Below are 20545 nucleotides of genomic sequence, written 5' to 3'. Positions count from 1 at the left end.
TCCGAACATTGTTAAAAATAGACACTAGAATCATATGGTTATGGTTACGCGAGAGCAGTGGGTAAAAGATCGCTTATTATTTTTAGAATTCGGGCTCAGCTTCTAACCCAAACGCCAAACGCCTAACGCCTTATATGTAAGTCACTGGTGGAGAGTTATTCGGGACAGAGTTTAGTCTCTTCGTAAATTCAAGTGAAGAACGTTTAATTTTTTAGTGAAGTTCCCGATTTACTAGACATAATGGTAAGTGTGATTTTTTCCAAGCTTTTTATATTTGCTTTTCATCTTAAAACGTGGAGCTTTTAAAATTCAATTTCATATTTATTTTTCGTATTTTTTATTTTTTTTTAAATTAATGCAGTTTGGAGGGATTTGTGATAGAATAAAGAGCATTTGCAAATTTCATTGATACCTCGTTGAATATGTATCGAGGTGATTTCTGTGAAATTCTGTGAAAGGATGAATTGCTTACATGAAACATCAAATCGTTGCTATTTTTTTACATCTGAACATTGGTGGAAGCAGTTTTGAAGGTATTTAATTTGAATGGACTGCCTACCCATTCTTGTAAAGAAAAACTTCCTATTTTTTGATATTTTTTTTTGCACGAAACTTTCAATATTATCTAATTTGCATGAATTCGTGCACGTTTCACACTTCCTTTAATGGTTTAGAATAAATAATACACCTCGGTTTCAACCAAAATTTTGATAACTTGCATGTTTTTACAATTTTTGTGTTCGACCATCATCTCGTGAAGGTACCAGTAAATTATTTTCACATTTCGTTTCGTATGCGTATCATATCTTTTCTTTCTTACATAACTTTGAATGAAAATTGGTGATTCAACATTTTGAATTCCACTTTCTTACCTTGGTCTTTTAACCCATAATGATCACTCGAATAAAGAAAAGTCCAAAAAACAGCACTTCTTCATACAGAAACAGATACTTCAAGTAGTATGAATATTCGATAAAATATTGAAAAAGAAATTTGAGACGCAATGAGACATACGGATGGAATTTCTTCAAAAAAAATCTGGGCTAACACGTCATGAAGTTGGTATGTAAATTTGTCAACGACAGGGACGGAACACTCGATTTGAATGAAGAGTTGTAGGGGGGAGGGGAAGCGATCTGGTGAGGCTACGAAATAAAATCTGATGACTGGGTACGTCTACGTAGGAGTATCTGGTGCATTTGGCTCGGCTTATTTTGGCAGTCAGACGATTTTATGCGTATACCCAGTTACCCATACCCACCATGCTACTGTATCATAAATATTTTTTTACAAATTCGCGTTGAAATACTTATCTTAAATGAATAAACAGATACCTTCTACGAGCAACTTGTATGGTTTCTATAACAACATTGCTTTCCATTCAGAGAACGCATCATTGCTAAAAATAAGAATTGGAACAATTTCTTCAATCATTTTGAAAATTTCGATTAAAAAAACACTCTTGAAACTTAGAAATGTAAATAAAATGTTTTTACGAATACAGTATAGGGGATGGGCTTTTTCAATTCACGGCAAATTGACCATGTTTGAGCTTTTTAGATCGAAATTTCGAGTGCTTTTCAACAGTGTGTCACAAAACTTAATCATTCTAAAACGGTCGCCTCTTCAACTGGATTTCTCAAAACAATTTTTTTCAATAAATTAGCCGTATTTAGACTCGTTGGCGAAGAATTTGAACGCCGTTGAAATTATGCCAAGTATAAAATTCGCATATGGAACCCATTTCTGTTCATCTTTCAAAAGATTTTTCAAGCGTGATTTTCAAATTGCTGGAAATTTTTTTCATTGTTTTGAAAATGCAGCTATGTTTGGTAAAATTTTGAGATGCCTGAATTGTCCTTCGATTATTTTAAATTTATCCGCCCCTTCACCTTCTGATGATCTCGTTACGTGAAAATATTGGGCTATTTCGAGCCCACGCATGAGTCTGAAACGAAACAATTCGATCTTCGGGATTTTTCAGGTTCAAGGTCAGAACTGCTAGACTGCTAGAAACTTATTGATTCTAGAATTTAGATTTTTTTCGAATTTTTGAAATATTAATGGTTTTAATTGTGATCAAATGGATATAAATGAACGAGCGCAATCGTCCACTCGGTGTCATCAATCTACCCTCCAGTCCTCGAAAAAGTGAAAATAGCCAGAAAGCTGGGTATAATAAAATACAATATGGGAATCCTTGGAACCACTGAATGCGATTTTGCGATTTTTTGATGGCTAAAGAGTGAAGTGAATCTCAAAGATTTCAAAAATTGAGAAAAAATCGAACATATCAATAATGACCTATTTTCAAGAATGATTTGTTGACAATATTTCAAGAATATTAGACCTCAGGAGCAAGAGAATTCTTCAATTTTATTACCAACTGGGTCAGCTTTTATGGTACGGAAGGGGCCAGGAAAAAACAAACGTGCTAGAAAAAACTGAAAAATGAGGGGGTACATACCTACCTAGTTGGTATTTTTTTGATTAGTTCTAATTTTTCAAGGCGGATAGGGAACTTTCATACATCCTAGTTGTTACATCAACTTGATAATTACTCATCCACTGTTCCATTTTTACTTCGAAACCATTGCAAAAAATTGGAAAAATTAATCAGATCCCGAATCTTCAAACTCTGAATCCGACCCTTAATCCTGATCCCAGAACAAAGTGATCGGGATCACCAGCCCAGCCCTGCATGTACCTTTACCTTATATGTACCATCGTACCATTCCGAATTATCAATATTAATTTTTTGTACACAGGCGGATAAAGAGAAAGTTAAGAAGAAGAAGGTAAAGAAAGAAGAAAAAGCTGAAGATGACGCACCAGCAGCACCCGAACCAGAGGTCACCCCAAGATCTTCTACCCGCGCCAGCACCAAATCGTCGAAAAAAGCTGTCAAACGATCAGGCAGTAATGTCTTTTCTATGTTCTCCACGCAACAAGTCGCAGAATTCAAAGAAGTAAGCTTTCAACAAATTTAATCATAAACTTAAGCTACCTTGCTTTAAAATGTAAAAGTATGTATTTTGATTTACGTGTGAGACTGATACCTACGAGATTAAAACACCAAGACTCACAGTTACACTTTTTTCTCTTCAGGGTTTCAGTATGATGGATAGAGACAAGGACGGTATTCTCGGTAAAGAAGATCTTAGAGCAACTTGGGATCAAGTTGGAAAATTGATGAGCGACAAAGAATTAGACGAAATGTTGCACGAAGCTCCTGGCCCAATCAACTTCACTCAATTATTGTCTCTGTTCGCCAACAAAATGGCCGGAGGTAAGATCTACATACAATATGTATCCCTCTAGCTAAATTGTTTTTTCCCTTTTTTTACGATATCTAATTTAAATCTTCCAATTTTCAATCGCACAGGTGCTGATGATGATGAAACTGTAAGAAACGCTTTCACCGCATTCAGCGACAAGGGTAAAATCGACAGCAACAAGTACGTTGAAATGCTATACACACTCGTTGATAGTCCAATAAGCTTTCAAAATATTCGAATAATTTTTACATTTCCAATCGTTTTTTTACAGATTGAAACACGCTTTGATAACTTGGGGCGATAAATTCTCTCAGAAAGAAGTGGCTGATGCTTTCGAAGCCATGGATATCGACAGAAATGGACTCATTGACACCGAAGAATTAATCCAAATGTTGATTGCCGGAGGAGAAGAAGAATAAGTTAATCTACTTCTACTGCCAAAAAAAATTTAGATCGGATAAGAAAAATTGTAATTATTATCATAAATTATACGCGATTTGTTTTCTACCACGTATCGTTGATTTTCAACAGAGAAATAAAAATCCGGAAGTTAAATTTCATAAAAATTTACGCATGTTGTTGTTTTCGAAGAGAGCTCTTTTATTTTTAATGTATTTATTTCCATTGGCATTTAATAAAAATACCTAATACAAAATAAAGCTATGTATAAGAAGAAACAAACACGTACGTTATGATGATATTCATTTTAGTAAACTGATTTTTATGCGCAGATAGGTACCTACAGTACTACACTTACTTCGGCAGCTGAAAACTCAATCTTATCATAAGTTCAATAGTTCGAATTGATTGAAGTATGGAGGGGGATTGCAAATTCGAGATGATGAATTGAAAGAGAATTTCAATACAAGTTTTAGAAACCTCAAATTCGGAAAAAATTCCAAAAATTATCAATTTTTGCAAACAATTTTTCAAAACTTCTGATTGCTACCGCTTCAAAAGTGGCCCCACGAACCAATTCCCACGATTTTGGAACTGAGCTGGCACCTTCAGCAAAAACTGAATTCTCTCCAGCTACGATATTTCAAATTGCTCCAGAATGTATTCGAAAACTGAAAATTTCATCCTGTCATAAGTTCGATATTCCGAATTGATTAAGGCAGAGGAATCGCAAATCAGAGACGATGAGTTGAAATGAGTTTTTTTTACAAGCTGGAAATCTCTTTCAAAAAAATCAATTTTTGCAACAAACTATTCAAAACTTCTCCCCACTAGAAATTTTGAGTAATTTGATGCAAAAATTGACAATTTTGGAATTTTATCAAAATTTGAAATTTGAAACTTGTAAAAAAATACACTATTCAACTTGTCTCTTCGAATTTGCGATTCATCTGCCCTAATAAATTAGAAATGTCGAACTGATGACAGGATTACATTTTCAGCTACCAAAGTTGATTGCAATGTTTTCTGGAGAGCGATTTGAAACAGCTAGAAAAAAGCCTACTTTTGCTGGAGACTACCAAATCGGTCCGAAAAAAGGCAGCAATCGGTTCCAGAGATCAACTTGAGCAAATAATATTTCCGCTATTCTCAAAAATTTGCCAAGAATCGAAAAACATTTTCAAGTCTAATGTTCCCATATACGCTTCAAGGTCGTTCCTTGCTTCGCTTGGAATATCTCTTCGCTTTGTTCGAGTGGCTTGCCCTTTTGAACAATACATTTCATAACAGGCCTTCATCAAAAACATGATAAAAGTAGGAAAAAATCCAATTTTTTGGTAGCTGGTGATTGGTCAGGAGGGATTGAAAAGTCGAAATCTCCAAAAGGCATATCCACAACATCCTCCAGAAATGCATGCCAAATTTAAGCTCTCTAGGTCAATTTGAGATGCTCCAGCAATGACATTTATTTAATAACTTTTGAAAAACATTTAGTTTATCCACATGCCAAAATTCAACCTTTTCAAGTCAATTCGCAATAAAGAGGGGGGAAGGGGAGTGTTTACAGAAGATTTTTCGACGTGAAAAACAAAAAATTCTGTTTGCTCCCACTCCCTCACCTCTAAAAAGCTGATTTTTTGAAATGAAACACATCTTTTGATTTCTTACTGATTAGTTTTAAGCCCGACTTTTTTGGTTTTTCTTAATCTTCTCTCGAAAATTTGGACATCCGCAAATTTTGAGAACAACTATCCCCACTTGCTCAGTTTTTCTTGAAACGTTTCGTTTTCAAGACATTCCCAAGAAAATTTAGAAAGCTCGTCAGCTATATATTCAACGATATATGTACCTATTTTGTGTCCATTCACTGGAGAAATTGAGTCATTAGAAGAAGAGTTCCACAAAGAAAAATGACCTCCTGACCATCTCACCTCATCCTCGAAATCCATCGTTGGAAAAGTACACCAACGTGAGTAGGTCTATATACATCAGTTTTTTTCTTCAATGACAATAAATGCCACATCGCATGTCGGGCTACGGTTTGGGTTTACGCATGAAAGAACTTCATCCGGATACCATCACGTTTTCAAAAAAATCAGAGGAAAAAACCAACAAAAATCTTTCTCGTGTACAGTTAATTCATTCATAAGCGTTGTGACGAGCAACGTACACAGTATAAATACACACCTAAGGTTAAGGTAAGTATCTAGCGCAATAATGAATGAATAATGGAAAACCTTATTATACGCTGTAAAGTTGACAAGTTTCGTGAAAGGAAAACTTCTAGCTGTAACTTTGAGGAACCGCGCCGAAGGAGAAAAAGAAAAAAAAAACATTCTCAGATTAAAACGAAAAGATAAGTGACCTTAAATAATTCTACCGATTTTATGATTCTACTTTTAATACTGTAGATTTTGATAATGGAGACGTCTTGTGAAAAGTTTTTTTTTTTTATTGTGCCATTAGCAAGATGCTAGTCTATTACTAGAACTAATTCATTTTGATTTTTTTTCTCTGTATGAGAATACGTGTATAAAAAAATCCGAGTCTAGGTACCCTTATGGTGTATAGGTATACCATAACCTAGGAAATCATTCACGATGAAGTCATTAAAGTATAAAATGATTCGTTCTGAATTGTTTTAAAAGGATTAATAGTGGTAATCTGAGCGTTGTAAATGCTCTTCTCGTAGCCTATTGTTGTGCTGTAAAATGTTAGGTAGTTTTTTGACCACATTTGTGAAGCTAAATATGATTTTCGTTAAATCAAGGGAAAATGTAAAATTTTCATCGTAATTAACTGTCCGAAACGAATTGTATGTTAAACAAGGGTGGACTAATATATAAGTTCGGTAAGATGATTTTTTAATTCTATCTATTTTTTTCAAAAATACATCAGAGGAGCCAATTTTCAGCTTTTTTTTTAAAATAAGAGTTCATGTTTCTTACTTATCAAACCTCAAAAATGATTAAACCATGGACTTGTAATTCATAGAACTGATAGTGAGATACGGATGCAATCTCATCGTATGTATTTTTCTGACCTTCTCTTTATACAAGGTATTTGACAAATCCAACTTTCCAAATTTTGATTCCTCATTTCATTACTCAATAAGATAGGAGGAGCGGCATGCATTTACCTGTTTAAGCACCTATTACCTGAATCTCTTAATTCTAAAATACAGGAACAGGACTCTCAAATAATCACACGATGAAGTCCATTTTTTTATTCCTGTGACAACACGAGTTCTTTTAAACGTATCAAGAACACGCTACCAAGCACCTCAAAACTCACAACATTCTCATCAACAATCGAAAGATCAGAATTAGGTGCACTCTACACTCAACAGAATGAAAAATCGATAACCATAATTTCGTCGAAAATTACGCTCGTCTGGAAACAAGACGTCGATAATTTTGTCAAAAACCCTACAGAGAAGTGGAGATCAGCCCAGAGAGAGGGGGGCAACCAAAACCACGATGAAACTGGAATAATAAAACCATGTCCGCTGGTGTGGATGAGTACAACAATCTATCAAGGTTCAACGCGAGTATTCGTGTAATATCAAGTTTCTCTGTAATTGGTTAGCGGCATTTTCACGATAATGATTGGTTTTTATTACGTCGTTGATAAGTTTCGGGCATGCTTTTGGTTGCGCGATAATTGGTTTGATTTTTTTTTTTGTTTTATCATTTACGTGGGTATTTTTTTCGGGAGACGCGAAGAGTATTTCCTCGATTAATAATAATGTTTTAATTTGTCGAGATTTTTGGGCGGTTCTTGTTGCGTATACGCAGAGTGATTGGTTAATTACTTTGTAGAATTACCTGGGATCGAAATTAGGCGGGTAGTGGTTTTTTATACTGGTGATTTATTTGCTTGCGAAAATGACTCACAAAATAGTATCAAATTATTCGTTAATTTTCATATCAAAATGCATTTATTTCACCAAATCTCTGACATCTCTTCGAAGATGGCAGAATTTTTTTTTTAGAAGTATTCAGTTGAATTTTGATTTTTAAACACAGTTAGGGAGATCGAAAACCGTAATCTTTTTTCTTCGATTACTCAAATACCTATGATAAGTACATACAAACTCAACTTGAAAATTTCGAATATTGTCCTCACCACTCACCACACAAAAATCCTTAAAGATTTCGAGTGAAAACGACTCCAAGAATGCACTTTTTTGAGCATTTTTATACATACGTATGTAGATGAGCTCAAATGAAGAATTTAAACTTGATGTGAATGTTTGTACTTTCATTTTGTATTCCAGGAAGAAGGACAGGATTTTTTAAAAAATCGTTAAGTACTTCGATTACTATACTGGGTGCTTTAAGTATCTCGAAATGGTGAAAAAAGTATCCCCATTTCTACTTGACGATTAATGGAAAACAAACCATCAGCTATTCGTTGATTGCTAGAGTTTTTGCTTTTCTTTGATTTATTGCTTTCAATTTTTTTAACGAATTCACGCACAGTCGCTGACATCTGACAGATTTTCGTGTGAAATTACTGAAAAGGGGATACTATGCGAATTGTGATATTGATGAGTATGCTCTTTTCAGACAAAAGCAACAGCAATCCAAGCAAACGTGAATTCGCAAATACATGGCTTACAAGGGAACCTTCCCACATGATAATCTCCGATTTGAATGAAACTTGGACAGGTGGAAAGAGGACCTCAAAAAACCCCCATCCCTAAATTTTCAGCTACTGAAGTTGATTTTTCTATTTTTGGCGAGCGTGTGAAGTTTTGTGTATTTTTTATACTTTTTCTCATGTTATGTGTCAAAAAATTCGATTTCTGATGATAATTCCAGATTTGACCGACGGTAGTACTTATCGATTAGGTATCAAGCAGAGACCCTTTGGCCAAAATTTCAGCTGCTGAAGTTCATGTGGTGGGGAGAAACGGTCATTTTTTGAATTCATTCATAACATGGGAAAAAACAGTAAAAAATCTTGTTTCCTGAACGGATGGCCGGATCCGGCCAATGATGGCATGAGTCGATTTGGTATTCGGCAGAGACTGTTTGACCAAAATTTGAGCCCTTGAAGTTCATTAGAAGAGCTTAATTGACTCATTTTTCAAATTTTTCAATGGCATTTAAAAACCAGCAATTGGGCAAAAAATTCGATTTCTGATGATAATTCCAGATCCGGCCGGCGGTAGTATTAGTCAATTAGGTATCAAGCATAGACCCTTTGACCAAAATTTCAGCTGCTGAAGTTCATGCGGTGGGGAGAAACGGCCATTTTTAGAATTTACAGAACAACTTTACCTGTAACTACGACAAAACTTCAAACGCTCGTCAAAAATCGAAAAATCAACTTCAGCAGCTGAAAATTGGGGGATGGGGGTTTTTTGAGGTCCTCTTTCCACCAGTCCAAGTTTCATTCAAATCGGAGATTATCATGTGGGAGGGTTCCCTTGTTAGCCTAATTTATTTACTGCTTTATAGCCTTATGAATTTAGCATACCATGGAATGAAAAATGATTCTATCCAATTCCTCAGTTTCGTTGAAAGATGGTAGATTCATTATAAATCTACAGTAGGGTAAAATAACGAAGTTCGAAAAAAAAGATGAAAAGCAAGTTTAATTTTTAATTTTTGCGTACATCATCAATCCATCAGACCAGTTGAATTGCGAGAGTTTTTGCAATTGCTTTCTACTCATTGCATTGTTTCGATGATTCAGTTCAATTTCATCAACATATCCTCACATCAATGAAAACCATTGAAACTCGAATTCTAAATTCAGTCTCGCATTTGACTTCAATAAAGACTATCTCTTATTGACTATACTTTTTCAAAAAATGAGAAAAATTAATTACAAACTAAAAATTATCGGGGGTAGAAAAAGAAAAAAACATGATAAGAATTAAGTAAAAACAAGTTTTTTGGCTTTTTTCTCAAATTTGGACCTCTTTTTTTTTGATGATCTGACAGTTTTGAAGTAGATTGCAAGGTCGTTATTGGGGTTGAAAAATTCAAAATCGCGGTCGTTGCACTCAAGTATGTACTTTCCAACTAAAATCCGAGTTTAAGCTCGTTTTCCACAAAAAATCAAGATTTGAGGAAATTGAGGGAAAGGTCAGAAATTTGATTTAAGACGACCCAATGTCTGATTGTCTGAATTAATTTACAAAGATTTCAAATCATTCAAGAATTTCCAGTGGATTTTAGGATTTTTCAATTCTGAAAAAATAATCATCGAAAGGCAGAAATAAAATTCGGCGCTTCGATTCAAGTTACTTCTAAGAATCTGATTCTAAAGATTGAAATTCAAAATTTTCTCCAATGATTATTTTGAAAGCAAAAAAACCAAAGACGGACAAATTTCTCGTTTACGAGCTCGTCGACTTAACAAGTTCCACTTTTTGGCATCGATTGTTGGGGGATGGTTATCACAACTGTTGATGGTTGGCCCCTTCCACTGACATTTTTTGAATAGGAGGCCTAGTTCAGTCTTAATTGTTTCACACGATAATTTTTCTAAAACGCAGAATCCCAAAAATCCAGCAGAAGCTCCAGAACAGTTCAAAAACCACATTAATCGATTTGTCAAGTCAAAAATAATTGGCTGTTGATAATTTCCAATAGAATACAAAACGAGCTGAATTGAAAAATGCTCGAAAATTTGCCGAAAATCGAAATATGTATAAAATTCACCATTATAAATTCGACCTGATGGCGTATGTTTGGATAGTGGATACTCATTATATTTTTTTACCCGGACTAACAATTTGTCTGCCGGTGCGGAATTTTTGTATTTTACTTATATTTGGAGAGCCTTTCAAATTTTAAGTAGAGGATTTGGATGAAATCTCGCGAATAAGAGAAGTTTCCCTTGCAGACACAAATGCTTGCAAGAAAGCGGCAAGAATTCCAACTTCAAAGAAATATTCATCCATATCTCAGATTAAATTTCTTTTCAGACGATGAAGGATTGATTTGGAGAGAAACCAGAATCAGAATTTTTTCTTTTCTGAGAATAATAAATTCCATTATCGTCAAGAAATAGACAATCGCCTAAAAACCCGATAATAAACATGAAATCCATTTATGTATTGCAGTTATTCGCTGATTGCCAGAAAGTTTTCGCATTTGCTTTTTGTTTGTTGGTTGCTTTAATGCTTCATGCTTTTAAACACGTCTTTAAACAAACTTTCGATGACACGATTTAAGCAATCTCATGAACTCGTAACTTGACGTCAATTTTGAAACTGATTTTCCCCTTTTCGATAGCAAGAAACATTCCTGACTTTTACCAAAACTAAATCCGAAAATGAACTTATGGAAGTTACAGGTCCATGTACAGGACCCTAATTGAGAGATAAAGAAACACTACCACACGATCCAAGGTGTACAAATCGACAATCATACAGTAAGCATACCGGATCCGATATCGACCACAGAATCATTATAATGACTTAATTTCTCAGAAACACCGCCTTCCCAGAAATCTTGTCCTATTTAGCCGCGGTCTTCGATTATATATATATAAAACGTTTCTTCTTTTTTTTCGGTGAAGAAAAAGACCGGGGAAAAGACTAATCGTCGTGTTTGTTAAACGGACCGATAGAAATAACACTCCCTGGGGCTAAAAACACTACGCATCCGCGCCGACATGGACACTACAGCTACACATACATCGCGCTAACGGGTAGTTTCCCAAGCTGGGGCATAATAATAGGGCTGGTCCTATCACTCGCAGGTTATCGCGTCTGTTATAGCACACCGTCAAGAGTAGGATCTTCATCATCTACTACTTCTAATAATTATAAATATTCTGTTTTTGGTTCTCCTCTCGTATTCGGCAGCAGCAGCAAGCAAAAGCTAAACTATAGCAGGTTGCCAAATACTCTCCAGGTCTACTGTTTTTTACTACCTATACGGACACGTTCTCGACTCGCTGGAATTCACCTCTACTCCGTTCCTCTCCTCTCCTCTCGATTTCTGGCTCTATATATAAGAATGTAACTTACTAATACCAAAATGTAAACATATTTGAATTATGTTTTTAAATACGCGCATGATTAAAATGTAAAAGAAAATCTAGCATTGTTTGGCCTTTCGAAATGTGACTGGCTAACCTAAGGGCAAAATAAAGTCACGCTATTTCAAAATATACTACTCGAATAAGATTTTATCTGTTAACTATAATGGTGTATCTTGATTTTCTTTTCTTTCTTTGGTTCGTTTTTTCTTCTTACCTCTGCCTTCTTCATATAATGAATGCTTGAAAAAAAAATGCAACGTTATTTCTTTTATTGTTAACGTTACTGTTTTTGAATATGTGAAACTAGTTGCTGGCCTTCTCTGTGCGCGCTTGGTGCATGTACCAGCATTGGTCATAAACTATGCTGTATTTAACAAGTCTACTATGGATACCGTGAAGATAGCCATAGATTGGTTGCTCGAGTTGGAGCAAATATACATACACTGAAGTTTGATGTTTTCATCAAACTTTATACTTGAAGAAGAGGTGGACTGAGAACAGCTGATTATACTCGTCAACTGATGTTAATGCTGACAAGGAATACATCCAGAAACATTTTTGCAGCAGATAGAGGAAAATCAAAACAGCATGAAAAAATACATCACTCTTTGAAATTTTATGTGTTGAAGGAAACTTCTCGAATTTCGATGAATTTAGAAAAAACAAACGTCGAAAACACAATCAAATCTTTAAACAATTAACGTACAGAGATAAAATTTGGTATGTACTTTGTCTTCGAGCTCCAAAGTCAGTCAAAAACGGTTTCGAATTGTTTGGAGCACTTCTGGAACCTTCAGTAGATTTTTGAAAAATGGAACTTCCATAAAATTTCATTCAATCAAGTTAGAAATTCAAAATTCATTATGTATCTCAACAATTTCAACATGCTGACATTGAGTAGACTTGTTTAGGAGCTATCATCAAAAACTGAATTTTCAACACGTTGAGTCGTTGATAGATGCTTCAAAACGACTTGAAACCACCTTCAATCGACTCAACATGTCATAATCAAGATATCAGGTAAATTTCAACTTCTCAGAATCATTGGGTAAAATTTTGTGAAAAATCAAATGTCAAAAATCTGCTGAAGGTTCCAGAAGTGCTCAAAACGATTCGAAAATGTTTCCAATAGATTGGGGGGGGAGGGATCGAAAATAGGATGCATACCAAATGAATGCAACTTTCTACATTAATTTGACAAAATTTTGATTTTTCGTTTTGCATTTTTGATTCGAAGATTTTTAAAAACTTGACAAAAATCGAAAAATGCATTTCAGCTCCCAAAATTTTGGATGATGTTTTTTGCTTGTTTTTCAAATTTGGCTTCGTCGAGTACAGAAATTTCCTTGAATGAGGGCGATTTGTTCGAAAAGTTGGAGCGAAAACAAGAGCAAAAAAAAGACAAGGGCGTTCAATGATACTGAAATGGGAAATCATTGATTTGAAAGAGAGACATTCATCAATTTCGGATCTGAACGTTGCTTAACATGAAAATGATACAAATACAATCGGCGTGGAAAATTCAAAATTCGACAACCTCAGGGGATGTTTGAGTGACAAGAATTTTCTTTTACCTTCGAACATATACTCGCACGACAGCCATTCAAAACTAAGTATGAAGACACGTCTTTTCCCCTCTTTTTCCTAAAAAATAATTCATTCATCGCAACATTATTCCAATGTTTGCAACAGTTAAGAATATGAAACAAAATAAGATATTCGTTGATTTGTAGACTAGGAGAATATCTATTCACTCTCGTTTGCACAATGAAATCCATTTAACAAGCCATAAGCTATTTAGAAGTTTTTTGCATTTGCTTTTTGCTTACTTTTTTTTAGTAGATACAAATCACAGCAGATTTGTAGGAAATTTTGGCCCAGTTTTTCGAAAATTCGCCAAAAATCGAAAAAATCAAAACTATGAAGACATGTCTTCTACCCTCGTTTTATTAATAAATAATTCATCGCAATATTAGTTATTCCAATTTTTGCAAAAATTTGGAATACGAAACAAAAGTATTCGATTTTATTACTTCATTCGAAGAACTAGAATAGGTACGACGTACTCCAAATTTAACAAGCCATCATGCTATTCACTGATTGCAAGAAGATTTTTGCATTTGCTTTTTGCTTATTATTTTTTTTTCCATACAAATCACAGCTTCGATCCATGTGGTCATGAAAGTATATTCTGAAGAATGCGAAGAACCCCAAAAGTGCAAGAATTCAAGACATTTTTAAAAACCAAAAATATATCCGAAGACATGGCCGCCAAAATAGCAGGCATATTTTATAAAAATTCGTCTGCTGTTATCCATAATAACATTAGTTAGTGGCTCAAAACTTAGTTCTAGCGTGCAGAATAAATACTCTTTCAGCGAGCCAAATTGTAAAAAATCTATAGATATCGGCTCAGAATATGCAATATGGAGATGCAGGTTTAATTAACCGCATTTCACATGTGATTAGAAAACGATGTCATTCATCTGGGATTAATATTTCATGAACATCCGTGGTTTGCAGAGTATTTTTTTTTCAAGTCCAAAAAGTAGTTCCGAGTAGAGAAAAACTTCAGTCACCTTCGTAAGCATATTTTTTTGATATTTTCTGAATTTTAAAGGTTACATAACGAGTCTGAATGGCAGCTAAATCAAAATGGCTTGGCACGAACCTGTCCAAAATTTCATACCTCCAACTTCAAAAACCCCAGGGTCCGTGATTCCAAAACTTTAAAAATTGATTCACTTTTGACACCTTTCAAAACGTGAAAAAAAAAAGAATCACACATCGGTTTGAAATGAATGCAAATCACCTTCAAAAATTCATAAAAACTAAAGATAAAGAACTAAAAAACAAGCCATCAGCTAATCGCTGATTACAAGAGAGTTGTTGCGGTTTTTAACAATAAGCATACCAACAATATTGCGGGACTTAGAGACATGTGTGTTCATGGAGAATTGCGCCAATAAAAATAACGAATCTTCAATTTTAAACTATCAATTCATATTTTTCAATAAAAATGTTCTAAAAGGTTCATTCGAGTGCTGTCTATTTCCAGCGGCTGCCATGCAATTGCACCGAAAATACCCTGAATTGGGCCGAGTGAGAACAATAAGCATACCAACAATTGTGGGACTTGTTCAAACTGAAATTTAAAACTGTCTTCCAATCACCGATCCGCTAATGGCTTCTTAAATTGATTTTTTTTTGCATATTACTTAGCATTTCAAATATCCAGTCACTGATTGGATTATAGCTGAAATGCTAATCACTGATTGGATAAATACGTATTGATGACGACGACGACGAAAAACGTGATTACATAAGAGTTTTTCGCGCTGCGCACAAAAACTCAAAAAACTTAAAAAGCTGGTTGCAATCGGGTTATGCTGGTCCGCCATTTTCTTGCGAAAGCATGTGTAACTCGAGAACTATGACATTTTTGCAAAAATTGTACAAGAGTCATTTTTTGTAGAAAATGGGAAAAAATTACCAATTTTGCAAACATCTTGAAATTTTATACTGTAGAACTTGAAATACCTTTGAGAAAAAATTTTATTTTTCGCATAATTATTCTTTCAATATTTTCGGTTCCACTGCATAAAATTTCAAGATTCATGCAAAATTGGTCATAGTTTTTCATTTTCTACAAAAAAAGAACACTAGTAAAAATTTTTGCAAATGTCAATTAATAGTTTTCGAGTTACAAAAAATACGCTTTCGTAAGAAAATAACGGACTAGCATACCCCCTGTTTCAATGGATACAAAAATGGTTCATAACTTACCATTTCGTGCATTATATTTTCGAGTTATGCAGTCTTTTAGAATTTTTTCGGCTTTTTACTTTCTTGAAGACTAGATGGCGTTTTTTTTATTCATTTTCAACTCAGATATGATTCATAGAATTGGCCTAAGAAACGAATCAAAAAGTACCAAAAATGACAAGTTTTTCAAAATTTTGCCGTCGCTGATCCAGGGTTCCACTGGAGTTTGGAGAAAATCTCAACCAAACCAACCAATATTCAACTCTCATTGAATCAGCTTGCATCCAAGAATTTTGACCGTTTTTAGCAATTTTTTTTTTTCGGGAACAAAGTCGACAGAAAATTTCAGTTTGATCCCAAAATGAATAAAATTGCCAATTATGTAATCAAGAAAAATCTACGTACTATTTTTTTTCTGTCCTTGTCAACATTCATAGTATGAGATGTGCTGTAAGATTTCCAATTCGATTGAGGGGAAAACAATTTCAAAAATAGTCCAAGAAAAGTAAAGAATTAAACACGACGAAAAATATATTTGCCCCGACCATAAAAAAGCAGTATGTAAGCATTGTAAGCGTGTATCGTGTATCAATGTAATAACTTCGAAATTTGATAAATTACAAATGGTCTACATCCGAATAAGGAGTATCAGACTCGTCTAATCTGTTTCGTAAGAGTAAACAAAACATAAAGGAGCAGTAGAAGAGGAAAAAAGAGGCTACCTTTAATCAACATTGACCTGTGAAAAAGGTTGTTTAAATGCAAAGATTTATCATCTGAGCGGCCGGTTCGAGCTCATTTTCATTTAAAATTACGTTTACCATTACATGGTGGCAATGTAATCGCCATTTTTAATGTGTTCGGTATTAATTACGGTCATAATTTCGATGTAATTTCAAAGCTACGGCCGATCTCGAACAAACTAATACCACGTAGGCTACATTGGGTCGAACATAACCGAGGCAATAACCATTATACATACGAGTAAGTAAGATATCTATATAGTATATTTCTCGCAGCAGCTCCAGCAACTACTACACACAGCCATTCGTTCAATTTCAACATAGGTAGGTAAAGGTATCTAGTCTACAGGTATTTTTAACCCAAGATGAAGATAGGCTACCTTAACACACCGAGCAAATCAAATGTGATGAAAAAAAAATCACGTGTAAAAGATAATTTTGAAAAGAACGCGTCCGCGTCGCTTTTTTATTTCCTGTTTGTTTTTTAAGTATCCAAACATTCCCATGTTGGTTAACACTGTTTTTGTACGCGGCCGCGGCTCATTCGACGCATAGGTATACGAGATCCTTGGTTTTCCAAACTGAAATAAGGCTTTATAATTAATGGATCGCCGAGTCATGCTCTTTAATCAGGCACGGAGGGACTTGTCTGAAGAATGCCTCGGGTATCGTGAGCTGGAACATAAACATATACCTTGACAACATTATCAACGACCGCCGCGCCGCCGCCGCCGCCAACCACCTCAGCATCTCGTTCCTAGTAATGCAACGCACGCCACCTTTTTCTTTAACCAGCATTTAAGTCGCCGAATATGATCTTATTACATTTTTTATAAACTTAACGAGATATTAATAGGTAATAGCTTTATTACGTCTGCAGCCAAAAGCCAATCCGGTCACAGTATCTGTAATATACTAAATTACTTTTTCGATTAAGAGAAAGTGTACGCTGATGGCAAATTTTAGCGTTCGGCGTGAAATTTTTTCAACTACGGATCAACGCCAACTCGCAGTAATCATTTCAGGATAGAGATTCTATCGTAATAATTAGTTTGTTAATTATAAATATTGTAACCGGCTACCGGCGTATTCACGCTGAAGTCGCTGATCGTATATACAAGGTGTCCCATGGGGTACTTAAGGTTATACTCACATAGACCAGCAAAAAATCATTTCATCTTGAATTGATTCCGTTCATTTCAAAGTGGAAGACAGTTGTTTTTCCCGTTTTGCTATGTTCAATCATTTGCGAATAAGTTGTTGATTGCAAGAGAGTTTCTGCTTGTTTTCAAATTGCAGTTTTTCATTGTTATTTCCTCTTTCTTCAAATTGCAACTTTTAGCATTTTTTTTACCAGAATTCATAATATTGTTTCAAAAAATATTATAATATTCATACCGCAAAATCTGATGATCATACAAATAATGCAGACGAGGCATCAATGGCCATTGTCAGGCCAAACCATTACGTACTCGTATTATAGAGATAGACGAATCTTCAACATGGAATATCTCATCGGCCAGGCAGGCACTGCCTAGACAACTTCTTTAACTCGAATGGCACCCGAGACTATAGATGATGGCAACAACAAGAAAATATACGCAGCAATTACTAACAAACGATACCACTAAAAAGTAAAATCATCATCATTGCCCCAAGCACATCTTTTGGAACAGGTGGGTGCAGTTTATTGTCTTTTTTTTCAGCAATAATTTAAACTCGTCACAATGCTCAACTTTGGAGTAAAATAATCGAGACGAGACAGCATGCAGCAACTTGGAGAAAATAATGTTGGCGTCGTTTCAAAGTCAATATACAGTGCTTTTAAAAATTTCAAGTTTAAAGCTGAGGTTTTTTGAAAGTTGAATTCACAAAATAAGGCCAAATTTACCAGCTGTAATTTGAAAATTGGAAAAAAATCCAGGAAATATTCACTTTTGAGATTTTTTTACAACCATGATTTTTTCTTGATCAGATTCGCAGTACTCTTGGAGGGGAGAGACGAAGTACAAAGTATCAAAATTTTGGTCAAAAAGTAGGGAAAAAACTGAAACAGTACGTTACTCGATATTTTACATTTTTTTAACGCTTTGACCACAATTTTGGGGCTTTGACTCCCCTGGCTTATACGAATCCCATCACGAAAAGTTCACACGTGTAAGTACCACACCTACACTGGATTAAATTTTTTTCATTGAATTAAAGCTCCAAAATTTGATAAGCTTTTGAAAATTGAATTTTCAAATAAAGCTCAACTTTGAACTGAAATTTTGAGTAGAATACTTCCAAAAAAATTTTCGATTACCTATACTTTCAAAACGCCGCTAAACAGATTTTCTTCAAGTTGCAGGTTGCAGCATTCCCGAGAAATCAGACTCCAAAGTTGAGCATTACGATGAGCATTGAGCAAATCCAAAAAACTATCGAAACAAAATGTTTTTTGTGAAATTCCGAATTCCGATTACAAAATGTAATAATTTCATTTTACCTACGTTTCAGAAAATTTCCTTTCAAATAAGCCCAACCTTATTTCAAATATTTTCGAATAATTTGCCTTAAAATGCATATTTTTACATATTATCGCCTAAAATGATCACATATTTCATTGGTTATCGAATTAAGAGAATTGTTGCAAAATTTCGACTTGGGGAATTTAAAATGAATTTTGTTTTTCAAAACATTCGATTGAATTTTTGGGGTTGAAAATACAATTTTCGTATGGTGCTTGTGAAGACGAGTAAAACGATACCAAAATTGAATTTGCATATTATAGAATATTTCTAGGATATCCGAATATTTTGGATTGCCTTACTAATATAAGAAACATGCAAAAAATTGAGCAAAATCGGATGACCTTTAAACCCAAAACGACTGATTCATAACATAAAATTACTTTTCTTCTTCAAAAAATTGATTTTTAAAACACGATCGTCAACATTCAACTAATGATATTGGTATTTGCATGAAAAAAATATATACTTACTCAGAACTTTCACAAATCGCGACTTTTCTGTCCTGAATTTGAAAAAAAAAATCCTTTTCAACCAAATCATGGTATCTAACTAATTTTTGAACGAAAAATCCATCACCTGGCCAAGCTGTAAAATTTGAAACCATGTACAACAGCAAGAAACAAGTCAGACGGCATATAACCGTCATCACGGCTATTAAGTACCTGATTGCAAGAGAGTTTTCACTTATTTCCAATAAGATTGTTTTCAATTTCTTAGTTTCTCATTTCTCAATTTAAAATAATGCTAGATTTTTCATCACAAATTCACAATAAAATCAAATTTGAACAAAAAACAAAAAGAAATGAAAAAATCGCAATGTTTCGCTTATCCAAACTAATACGAAAGGAAAAAAATAAAATCATTTTTCTGATATTGCAAAGAAATAGGACGCAATTGAAAAAAAAACGATTCAATTGAACACGAGCAGGGTTGTAAGGTAATTCATGTCGGTAAATTACGGCGATATTTTACCGTATTTTACGGTATTTTACCAAAAGTTTATTACCGTATTTTACCGTAAATTACCAAAAAGCATTTTTTTGCCACATTATTTGAAAGTTGAAAGGATGAATCAAGAATCAACAGCTGACATTAGCTGAAGATGATTGGCATCAAAATTCACAATTAATTTGCATCAATGCTAATGATAATTGATACATGCTACATATAAACAGGAAAATATCTTGAAAATTACCAAACAATTGCCAGAAAATTATTCACAATTGGTCAAAAATTAGAAAAAATTGCATCAAATCGTGAAAACATGTTGAAATGTCATTAAAATGTACTTCAAAATCATTAAATTTTGGTTATTTCAATCATTAAAATAACCAAATTGGTCAATTTTTTATTTTTTTGACAATGTTGAATGATTTTAAATTTTAATTTTAATCCATGCATGGTTATTGGTTATACAATTAATTTTTCCCCATTGGCCATCTTTCATCACTTTTTACTTTTTAGTAATTTTCAGTAACTTCAATGTTTTTCAATTTCAAGTGTTGTTAATGTAATTTTTAATTTTAACCCTTTTATAGTTTCATATTGTTTTCAAGTTTCAAGCAGAAAATTATTGAAATTTCCACCCATTACATAATATACAATAATTTTATATGTTTGAACTTTTGAAGGTTTGAACACTATAAGTTCATTATATTCAAGTTGGTAAAATACGGTAAAATACCGTATTTTACCGTATTTTACCGCCGTATTTTACCAGCGAATAAATTACGGTAATTTAACAACCCTGAACACGAGTAAAAACGAGAAAAGCACAAAAATTTCAGAAATTTTTCGCTCACCCTGAAAAGTTCTGACGACCAACGAATAAATCACC

The 20545-nt window shown here is 34.2% G+C and overlaps 2 protein-coding genes across 4 annotated transcripts in view; one reads left to right on the top strand and one right to left on the bottom strand.

Moving 5' to 3' along the window:
• The window catches only part of LOC135836458 (uncharacterized), a 145038-nt gene that overhangs the window by 27911 nt on the left and 96582 nt on the right, over positions 1-20545 (bottom strand). The window contains exon 1 of one of the 2 annotated variants that reach the window (XM_065351309.1): positions 17349-17456. The exons of the other annotated variant lie outside the window; for it this stretch is intronic. The gene's annotated coding sequence lies outside the window, so the exon portion shown is untranslated. Of the gene's footprint in view, positions 1-17348; positions 17457-20545 lie in introns of those variants that run through there. 2 annotated transcript variants of the gene reach the window in all.
• LOC135836447 (myosin regulatory light chain 2-like) lies at positions 88-3892 on the top strand. 2 transcript variants are annotated; one of them, XM_065351288.1, is made up of 5 exons: positions 88-243; positions 2769-2969; positions 3109-3289; positions 3386-3458; positions 3550-3892. In XM_065351288.1, the coding sequence occupies exons 1-5, from the start codon at positions 241-243 to the stop codon at positions 3695-3697; spliced, it is 606 nt and encodes a 201-aa protein (XP_065207360.1). In that variant the 5' UTR covers positions 88-240; the 3' UTR covers positions 3698-3892. The 2 variants fall into 2 exon arrangements, with proteins under 2 accessions (XP_065207360.1, XP_065207361.1); XM_065351289.1 differs by lacking the exon at positions 88-243 and adding an exon at positions 387-533.

Source organism: Planococcus citri, chromosome 2, assembly GCF_950023065.1.
Source record: "Planococcus citri chromosome 2, ihPlaCitr1.1, whole genome shotgun sequence".
Taxonomy (NCBI): Eukaryota; Metazoa; Arthropoda; class Insecta; order Hemiptera; family Pseudococcidae; genus Planococcus; species Planococcus citri.
Note: the sequence above shows the minus strand (reverse complement) of the source record. Positions and strands in the feature narration are given on the sequence as shown.

Coding starts and splice junctions, on each gene's coding strand:
- LOC135836447 (XM_065351288.1), top strand. Junction 2,970..3,108: donor AAGTCGCAGAATTCAAAGAA/GTAAGCTTTCAA, acceptor TTTTCTCTTCAG/GGTTTCAGTATGATGGATAG. Junction 3,459..3,549: donor GGTAAAATCGACAGCAACAA/GTACGTTGAAAT, acceptor GTTTTTTTACAG/ATTGAAACACGCTTTGATAA.